Consider the following 10,848-nt stretch of genomic DNA (forward strand, 5'->3'; position numbering starts at 1 on the left):
AAAGGGAAGCCTAGGTTTTAACCTATACCCCTACCTGTATAAACTATCCTGCATTTAAAGCACCTCCAAATTCAGATCAAAAGTTTTTTTGTGTGGATGGTAGAGGAGTTTGGACTAAAAACCAGGTAAGAGTTCAGGTTAATTGTGCAGTGAAGACATGCACTAAGCATACCAGCAGTACTAGAATCCTGAAAGAGAGAGTTCCTTTCTGCTGCTATTTTGGAGCAACAAGAGATCAGAGATTAAGTAGTTTGATAGGATTAGAAGAAGTTCTACATCCTGGCAAGGGAAAATTGATGAGATTTTGAAAAGAGGTCTGGATAAACTGGGGACAGGTAGGTCAAATGATCTTATAAATGGCTCCACTTGAATTTGGTAGCTAAGTATTTTGAAGACAGCTATTAAGCATCAGTGAAGGACATTTAATACCTCCTTAGACAATCTCCTGGAGAAGGCTTCAACCCCTATTGTGTGTTCAGAGAATTGTTTTGGAAAATAGGGGATAAAACCCTAGATCAGGGATCTTGATGAGCAGGTTGTGTGAAAGAGGGGATGGAGACATCTCTCTCTGAATACCCGAGGAAGAGATTGTCCAGCTGACCAGGGCAGGGAGGTCATATAAGGACTTGATTTCTAGAAATGTGAGATTTTCCTTCTTTTCTCTGTACTCTTACTTAAGTAGTATAATGCAAACAGTTCTTTTTTGGTTTACTACCATTTTCTCTGCATTTAATAAAACTTTTTAAAGAATATGGCTATTGTGTGACTGTTTCATACTCTAAAGATAGTGAAGTTCTTCAGTCTCTAAGGAGAGGTAGAGAAGGCAAAGTGAGTTTCTCAGATCTAACTTCCCACTGTCTCTGTCTAAAGAGTATGAACAAAGATGTTCTTTCCCACCAAGGTGTGTTGTGAAGGGCTGTGGTGGTACACATACACAAGGGCAGAAGTTTAAGGACCTGAGGAAGTGAGATGAGTTGGCAGTGATGTGGTTCCAGGGGGTGTGGATGGAGGGGCAAGCAGGGGCACAGCCCCCCCACCCCCAGTAATCATCAGGGGCCTCTGGGGGTGGGGGAGCCTCCAAAAGGGGTCAAATTTAAATTCCTGCGCATGCCCCTGCATGGTTTAAATGCACTGTTTCATTATCTTTTGTATCAGTTGCCAGAGAAAATGGAAATCATCTGGAACAAAAAGATGCGGAAGACAGCAGGGTACTGTGTAACTGGACAAACAAAAAGTCCTGAGGCACAACGCTATGCTCGGATAGAGCTCTCAGAGAAAGTTTGTGACTCTGCAGGTAAGGGAAAGAGGATATTGAATATTAAATAAGGGGAAAGAATATTTATTCTTTCTGCATAACAGCTCTAAGATGCAACCTTTCCTATCCATCCACACAGCTAAAACTTTTATCCAAGCTCTCATCATCTCGTTCTGGAAACTCCCGCTGAGCCTCACACACACAGAGCCCCCGCAATGAGCCCCACTCCCCCTGCACCTGGACCACTCCGATGAGCCGCCCCAACCAGCTGCACCTGGATCCCCACCCCACTGATCCCCACTCCCCCAGCATCTGGACCCCCCACTGAGCCTCCCACACCCAGACACACACACCCCCTGAGCCCCAACCACCTTCACCTGTACCCCCCTGCAGAGTCCTGTTACTGTTGCACCCAGAACCTCCCAACAAGCCCCTGTGGATCCAGACACCCCCTAGCACCTGGATCCCCCACTGAGCCGCTCACACCCAGATTGCCCCACACAGAACCCTTTCAACCCACACCTGGATCCCCTCACCCTAAACCCCTCCACGCTTGCCCACACCTGGTGCACCTGGCTTGGAGGGGCAAGGCCCTGGGATGTTGCTGGGACAGACCTGATCCTTGCACTGTGTCAGGGTTGGGTGCAGCCTCACCGCTGAGTCTGTCTCACGGGGGGGAACTGCACAGTGATCTCCCACCTCTGTACAGCCAGTGACCTGTGCTCCCCTGTGCCATGCTGGAGCCTCCACATTTATTTAACAAATACAATTTGCAGAATTTTAAAATATTGCATGAAGAATTTTTAATTTTTTGGCACAAAAATTTTAATTTTTTGGTTCAGAATGTCCTCAGGAGTAATTTATACTGTATTCACTTCTCAGAGACTTTGATCCTTTTGGCCGAAGGACTCAGCTTGCAAGAGCTCTGGCCCCTTTTATCTGTCCAGTGATGGATGCCAAGATGGCTGCTGCTTCTCTCCATATATCTTCCCAAACTCAGTGTTTTGTCCCCAGACTCAGGATAATCTCATGATGTTTTTTCCTGCCTGTGGATCTCCCATCCCCTTTCTGATTCATGTGTAAATAGGGTTTCCATCGTTTTTGGTCACATCTTGTTTAATTTAATTGAAGACGTGTAGATACTCCCTTCCCTCCTTTCTGAGGGAAAAACTGTTTCTCCCTGTGTTTGATGATATGCTTTAAAGGCTGTGACCAGTGAGTATCCACAATTCCTCATATAGTGCTAATGCAGACACTTCACAATGCTATTAGTCGTCATTATGTCACAGGCTTTCATAAAAGACATTACTCAATGCACTTTTTATAATACAGCAATATTATATACAATCAGTTGATTCAATTGCTTATAATTGGAGGGGCAGACCCCCATAAGAGGCTGTCTCCCCAACTCGCTAAGTTGATGGCTTTGTTGATCTTTTATCTAAATGCACCTTCATTATCTCAACCTGAAACAACTATACACTCATTTGTTTAGGGCAGATGGGGATTATGCATTGGTTGCCAAACACATTTTAAAACCATAATTCTAACATAATTCTTTGTACACCCCATATACACACTACTCCTGGGGGAATCCTGTGCCTAAAAATTCTGCGCATAATATTTTAGAATGCTTCATATTTTATTTGTCAAAATAACACAATATAATCACTCCAGATTCAATTATTTGGGTAATTTATTTCTAAGTACATGTCAACAATACAGACAACAGCAAAAAAGATTCCCCCAAGAGTAGAGAGTTAAAGAAACCCCTATGATAACCCAGTTGGGGGCTGCTGGAGAGAGCTGTGTAAGGCTCCCAGAGCCCAGACACCTGCACTCCCTCCTCCCTGATCCCAGCCACAGAGCACCCCCAGCCCAGATACAAGCACTCCCCTTCTCCTAGAGCCCAGTCACGGGGCATCTCCTGGCCCAGGCACCAGTACCCCCCAGATCCCAGCCACAGGGCACCCCCGGCCGACACACCAGCACCCCCCTCACTCCAGATCCCAGGCATGGAGCATACTCAAGAGCCCAGATACCACCATCCCCTCCTCCCAGATCCCAGCCACAGGGCACCCCCCGGCCCAGACACCAGTTCCCCCAGAGCCTTTAATCCCCCCAGCTTCTTTACTGTCCTGCCAGGGAATGCAGGCAGGGCAGTGCAGTCCTGCCCTTCCTCACCCTTTGCCAGAACTGGGTCTCCTGGGCCCTCTCCTGTCCCCGGAAGAATAAGGATCAAGCAGAGAGTGCAGCCTCCAGCCCACGCTCCCTCCAGCTCCACTCACTGCAAGCTGGACTCTGCAGAATCCAGTGTCCCCTAGTGATGGCCACCAGCTCTGCAGCCCCAATTCTGCCAGGGGAAACAGGGAATTCTGCAAAATTCTGCATTGTGCAGTGCTGCAAAATTCCCCGAAGAGTAACACACCATGTAAGAATATTAATGATCAGTGAGCTATTAGCTTTCGACTGATATATTACATGCCACCTTTTGGGTATATATCATGACAACAGTGGGTTAGATGTAGTGAATATGTCAGGCCTGACAAGAGTTGCTGACAGAGTAGTGAAACACCAGTGGGCCACTGTGTCACAGTCGGTAGCAATCAAAATTTGTCATCTGACATTTACTTGCTAGCTCCTGTGTTTAATGTGGTTTTAAAAACAGAGACCACAACACAAGTGACTCCTTACAATTAGTCTCCTCAGAGATACTAAAGACATGGAAACCAAATTACCTTCTCAGACTTGGGCCAGAATAGTAGCATTGTGTTAGGAAAGCTTGCACTAGTACAGTCCATGTGGCATCTTTTACAGTCTTCAGGGCTGTCAGTCTGGTACTTGCAAACACTAATAAAGCCAGTGAAGAATGAGAGACCTGACTTTTTAATGGCAATGTTCTTAATTTGTCTTCTCTCCTGCCTTCCCCAAGACCGGCTTCGAGACACATTGATCCATGAGATTTGCCATGCAGCCACTTGGGTAATCAACGGAATTCGTGATGGCCATGGGCAGTTTTGGAGATTCTATGCTAAGAAATCAACTGTGGTTCATCCAGAGCTGCCAGTGGTGACACAATGCCACAGCTATGAGATTAAATACAAGTTCACTTATAAGTGTTCTCTGTGCAAAACCACGTGAGTAATATTTACTTGCCTTTGGTCATCTGTTAACTTTGTTTTCACCGTGTCCACACGTTAAGCTTAGACCTTTAATTCTTAAAGAAATTTGAGAATTAAAGGTCTCACCTCTATGAACTGAACTATTTTTTATTGCCTCGTTTTCCCTCTTCTATTCCCACAAAGAATCCCAAACTGATCCTCTTGATACTGACTTCCAGACAGTTTCCCTTGCAGACCCATATTATTCCTGGGGGGATCCTGCATGAAAGAATTCAAAATTCTGCAAAATTCTATATATTTTATTTGTCAAAATAATGCAATATAATCACACCAGTTTCAATTGTTTTGGTAATTTATTTAAACTACAATACAGAAAAAAGTCACAATAACTATTCAGTATTTCCTAAACACATGAAAGTGAAGTTACAAACACTTGGTAACAATATCCTGCATTCCAGTTATAATCTTGGATTTTCATTTAAATCACATTACAGAACACCAAACAGCGCAAAAAAAAAAAAAAAGTAGAATGTCATTTTAAATTGCTCAGACTTTCACACATGAAAGTCGTACAGTTTTGCTAATCATTGTCCTGGACCTGGCTGGGTACTTTGGGAAGTGTGTGATTCTGATTGTCCTGACATTTTATTGACTGCTTGGTAAAAAGTGAGAAAGCACATAGATCTTCCTAGCTGAGGATTCCCTAACTGTCATTTATAATAAGACTCCTTTACATCACTCTGGCAATGTAGGGGCCTTAAAGCGTTCACAGGTTTTAATGCTCCGGGGGGAATTGTCTGAGAATGGGAACAGTTAACTAACATGAGATCAATTAACCATCAACAGCAACTTTAACAACTTTACTACACAGTCAGGGTGCTACATTTGTGCCTCAGAGAATGAGATCAATTAACCCAGGCAGGCTGCTTCATTTGTGCCTCTAGCCCGCCTCCTGCATAATAAAAAGCTCCGCCAGGGAGCTGCAGTCGTAAGACAGAGGGACACAGGGCTTGTCTACATTGGCAATTTACAGCGCTGCAACTTTCTCCCTCGGGTATGACAGAACACCCCCCTGAGCACAGTAAGTTTCAGCGCTGTAAAGAGCCAGTGTAGACAGTGCTGGTAGCTACACCCCTCGTGGAGGTGGGTTTTTTAGCGCCCACACAAGCCACATTAAAACGCTGCTGGAACAGATGCACTGCCTGGGCTGCTGCGGAAGACATGTGTGTCCCCCAGCAGATTTTTTGCGTTTTTCTGCATAGGGGGCACACAAAAATGCGGGCCATATGAATTCTGTGCCCCAGTATGGGCATGGAAGCCCCCCAAGAGTACCATATGGAATTATACTTATGACAGACCTGCCTCCCCCTGGTGGCGCTCTTTTTAATGGCTTAGTTGAGAACCGATAGTTGGGAGGCAGGTTGTTTTGAGTGAGCAGTATGGAAATCAGTAAGGATTTGAGATAACTTTCAAGGCCAGAAAGGGACATGTCAGTCATCTAGTCTTACCTCCTGCAAAACACAAGCCAGAGAATGTCACCTGTTGATTTCTGCTTCAAACCCAGAACGGAGTGAGCAAATGACAAGACTTGTTCCAGGCAAGGGTCCCCACCCCCTCAATGCTGGCACTCTCATGCACTGCACACTACAGCTGTCCCCTAAAAACCCTTAAAATCAAGCCATTTTGTAATTGTTAAACTCAAGTTGCTCAGTCTCCACCTACAGGCGCACACAGTCTGGTAGCCACAACCCTTAGTGGCTGGTGTTCCACGTACTGCTATCCTTTGAAACAGAGGGTTTTCTTCTGGGGTACTCAGACTTTTCAATATTTCTGACCCCTTTGATCCTTTGAGGGACACACCCAACTTTCCAATCTTGATTCCTCATCTTCCCCTCAGCAACTATTATGCTTGTTACATAGAGAAGGCAATAGCAGGGCAGTATTAAGGAAACAAGATAAACATTAAACTCAGGTTCATATTATGAGACTACTTGGATCTCTCCTTACTTCTCTATTAGGAGTGTAATGCAGGAGCTCTGATATGCTATGATCTCCCCTTTTACCAAGAAACTTATTTGAAACACAAGCAGAAAAATTAAGCTGCTCATTGGGATTGTCAAAACTTCTGTTTATCCCATTGTAAGTGATACAGAGCTGGTGGGACCACTGGGATGTTTAAAAAAGATTGATCTGAGATCTAGAATATGTATTGTGGGGAACAAATTCAACAGCAGGAACCTCAGCTTCTGCAGCACTTCAGTGTGGCAGACTGAAGTTCTGCACTGCTTCATGTAAACTTAAAAATTAGAGGGTTTTTTTATTGAACTAAAAATTAACATGAATATCACTGAATTCCTTGATTGTTTTGGTATTCAACTGAACTTGCTTTACTCTGTTCACATATTTTCTTAATGTTCTGTTAAGCTTTGTATTGCCAACACATAACATTGTAGACGTTATCAGGAAGAAACTGAAGGTTCCACCTTGGCAGCTGGATAAGGGATGTTTAAGGTTTTTTGGCAGGAAAATGTGGACAGTGATCTGAGACTGCATGATAAAAATCACTAGCTGAATATTCCTGCTAAAATGGTCAGCAGGGGAATAGTAATTTTGCCATTTAGATTATATTTAGGTGTCAGAGTTAATGTACACTTGATCTGAATGTGAACAATTTGCACCTTTGAGCTATTGTTCTAAGGCGTCTCCAGACTCAGGCACTACACTGACTTTTGTTTTATTTTAGGATTGGGCGCCATTCCAAGTCACTGGACACAGAACGCTTTGTGTGTGCACTTTGTAAGGGACAGTTAGTCCTGTGCCAACCCACACGAAAGGATGGTACTCCTGCTAGAGCACAGCTAACACCATTTGCAAAATATGTGAAAGAAAACTATGGATCTACTAAAAAAGAAGAGTGTGGGCTGAGCCATGCAGAAGTCATGCGTAAGCTCAGTGCTGAGTTTGCTTTAAAGACTAGGCTCCTAGATTCCTGAATGCCTCTTGGGATGTGTACACTGGCTCTGTGCTATTTAATCATTGCTTGTACCATTAGAGAAAATAGCTAGGTTCTGGTTGGTTAACATTGAAGATCTATTAAGGGTTTCTAAGTGTCTGCCGCTGTTCTGTGTTCCCAGGAGCAGTGCTTGCATAATCCCCTGCTGCTGCACTCAGAAGCAGGTGAAACACTTTTTTTCTGATGAATCCCAGTTAAAGGACAAGGTGATGTACGTAACTTTAGGTCCAGGGCTGCCCATCCATCCCCAGGTCTCCTTAGTGAGGATCAAGTGCATCTGTTTGCTTATGATTAAATCTTCATTCTAATTGCCCTCCAGCCACTGAGATTTTATAAAAGTTAAAATTGGAAGGGGGGAGGACTAACTTGGAGCCTTTTTTAACCAGTGTTTGAGAGAAACTCTGGAGGCAGTTGGCTCAGGGTCTTTCTTAGAACTAAATCAAATGCATCCATCACAGACTTGTGGTTGAAACACTCCTGTAACATATCTTCTCTTCTCAGATGATTAAATCAGATTTGTAATATTAATACTTGAATTTAAAAGGTAGATTTTTGTCTCTTACTGGTTATAATCAATAAAGATTGCCTTGAAACCTGGTGTGCCTCCTGAGAGTGCAGGCCGAGGTGAGAAATCGAAATTTTAGGTCATTTTGCAGAGGCAGCCACAACCACCGCTTAAAAAGAAAAACCCAGCTTTTCTTAAAGTTGACAGATTCTACCAACTTTATGCAGAGTTAAGGATCTAATGAACTTATTTACTCAACATATACCTTAGCTAGTGTATGGCACCTTCTAACCCTCTAATTTGAGGGAGTAATTAAAATGGTTTGCACTGAAGCTTAGCTCAAGATAGGGTAGGCCCTATTCCCTCCCTCCCTCCCCCTCCCCCCAATTGAATAACAGAAAATGTGGAAATGGCAGAGGTGCTTAATGACTTCTTTGTTTCGGTTTTCACCAAGAAGGTATCTAACATAGTGAATGTCAGTGAAAATGAGTTAGGAGCAGAGGCTAAAATAGGAAAAGAACAAGTTAAAAATTACTTAGACAAGTTAGATGTCTTCAAGTCACCAGGGCCTGATGAAATGCATCCTAGAATATTCAAGGAGCTGACTGAGGAGATATCTGAGCCAATAGTGATTATCTTTGAAAAGTCATGGACGACGGGAGAGATTCCAGATGACTGGAAAAGGGCAAATAAAGTGCCAATCTATAAAAAGGGAAATAAGGGCAACGAGGGAACTATGGACCAGTCAGCTTAACTTCTGTACCTGGAAAGGTAATGGATCAAATAATTAAGCAAACATCTAGAAGATAATAAGGTGATAAGTAACAGCATGGATTTCTCAAGAACAAATTGTGTCAAACCAACCTCATAGCTTTCTTTGACAAGGTAACAAGCCTTGTTGATGGGGGGAAGCGGTACACATGGTATATTTTGACTTTAGTAAAGCTTTTGATACCATGTCACATGACCTTCTCATAAACAAACTAGGGAAATGCAACGTAGATGGAGCTACTATAAGGTGGGTGCAAAACTGGTTGGAAAACTGTTCCCAGAGTTATCAGTAGTTCACAGTCATGCGGAAGGGCATAACGAGTGGGGTTTATCTATGCTCCCTTGTGAGGTTCACCTGGTGTTATCTGGACCGGCCATCTGCTAGATCCCTCCAATCTTTGACTCTGGGAGCCAGCCTTTCCCTGCTCTGCTGTGAGAACCCCCCCATCCTGGGCTGTTCATGCTTAGGGGTAGGGGGGGAGGTTTAGGGGTGGGGGTCAGGGTTGTTAGGGTCGGGGTCAGGGTTGGGTGGGGGTTAGGGTCGGGGGTAGGGTGGGGGTGAGGGTTAGGGTAGGGTTAAGGGTGAGGGGTCTGGTTGGGGTTCAGGGTTAGGGGTAGGGTTTAGGGTTGGGGTGAGGGTGAGGGATAGGGGTAAGGTTAAGGGTTAGGGGTCGGGTTTAGGGGTTTGGGTTTGGTTGTTTTGGTTGGGGGCTGGGGTTGGGGTGGGGTTTAGGTTTGGGTTTTAGGGGTAGGGTTGGGGTTGTTTGGGTTGGGTTAAGGGTCGGGGTTAGGGTCAGGGTTGTTAGGGTGAGGGGTTGGGGTCAGGGTTTAGGGTTGGGGTGGGGTCAGGGTTTGAGGGTGGGGTTTAGGGTTAGGGGCAGGGTGAGGTTGGGGTTAAGGGTGGGGTTGGGGAGGGGGTTGGGGCAGGGGTTAGGGGTCAGGAGGAGGGGTAGGGGTTAGGGTTTAGGGTCGGAGGCAGGGTTTAGGGTTGGGGTTAGGGTTGGAGTGGGGGTGAGGGGTTGGGGGTAGGGTTGAGGGGTTAGGGTCAAGGGTGGGGGTTGGGGTTAAGGGTGAGGGGTTGGGGTAAGGGGTCAGGGTCCAGGGGCCGGGTTAGGGGTTGAGGTTGGGGGTTAGGGTCAGGGTCAAGGTTAGGTCAGGGTGAGGGTTGGGTTTAGGGTTGGGGTAGGATAAGGGTGGGGTTTAGGGGTTAGGGCTGGAGGGTAGGGTTAGGGGTCAGGTTTAGGGTGAGGGTAGGGGTTGGGTTAGGGTTAGAGTAGGGTTAGGGGGTGGGGTTTGGGGAGGGGAGGTGGTTAGGGTTGGGGTTAGGGGGTAAGGGGTAGGGTGGAGTTAGGAATAGGGTCTGGGTCAAGGTCAGGGTTGGGGGGAGGGGTGAGGGTTAAGGGGTTAGGGTGAGGGTTTAGGGTACGGGTTAGGGGGTTAGGGGTTGGGGTTAGGGTTGTTGGTTAGGCTTAGGGTCGGGGTGAGCGGGTTGGGGTCGGTGAGGGTGAGGGTTTTAGGGTAAGGGTTAAGGTTAGGGTTGGGTTTAGGGTCAGGGGTCGAGGTGGGGTTTAGGGAGGGTCAGGGTGGGGGTTGGGTCAGGGGTAGGGTGGGGGTGGGGGTTGGGGTTCCGATTGGTAGGGCTGCCCACCCAGAGTTGGGGTTCCGATTGGTAGGGCTGCCCACCCAGAGTTGGGGTTCCGATGGGTAGGGCTGCCCACCCAGAGTTGGGGTTCCGATGGGTAGGGCACTTCGAGCTAGGGTTAGGGTTCCTATGGGTAAGGCTTCCCGCCCTAGGGTTAGGGTTCCCATGGGTAAGGCTTCCCGCCCTAGGGTTAGGGTTCCCATGGGTAGGGCACTTGGTGCTAGGGTTAGGGTTCCTATGGGTAGGGCTTCCTGCCCTAGGGTTAGGGTTCCTATGGGTAGGGCACTTGGAGCTAGGGTTAGGGTTCCTATGGGTAGGGCACTTGGAGCTAGGGTTAGGGTTACTATGGGTAGGGCACTAGGAGCTAGGGTTAGGGTTCCTATGGGTAGGGCTTCCCGCCCTAGGGTTAGGGTTCCTAGGGGTAGGAAACTTGGAGCTACGGTTAGGGTTCCTATGGGTAGGGCTTCCCGCCCTAGGGTTAGGGTTCCTATGGGTAGGGTACTTGGAGCTTGGGTTACGGTTCCTATGGGTAGGGCTTCC

General features: G+C 46.3%; 1 protein-coding gene across 1 annotated transcript in view; it reads left to right on the forward strand.

Annotated features, from left to right (window-relative positions):
* The window catches only part of GCNA (germ cell nuclear acidic peptidase), a 53,982-nt gene extending 45,995 nt beyond the window's left edge, over nt 1-7,987 (forward strand). The window contains exons 10-12 of the mRNA XM_039487060.1: nt 1,156-1,294; nt 4,188-4,392; nt 7,121-7,987. Of these exons, the coding sequence (XP_039342994.1) occupies nt 1,156-1,294; nt 4,188-4,392; nt 7,121-7,370 (594 nt within the window). The 3' untranslated portion in view covers nt 7,371-7,987. The remainder of the gene's footprint in view (nt 1-1,155; nt 1,295-4,187; nt 4,393-7,120) is intronic.
* Nucleotides 7,988-10,848: the final 2,861 nt, after the last annotated feature.

Source organism: Mauremys reevesii, linkage group 9 (genome assembly GCF_016161935.1).
Source record: "Mauremys reevesii isolate NIE-2019 linkage group 9, ASM1616193v1, whole genome shotgun sequence".
Classification (NCBI taxonomy): Eukaryota; Metazoa; Chordata; order Testudines; family Geoemydidae; genus Mauremys; species Mauremys reevesii.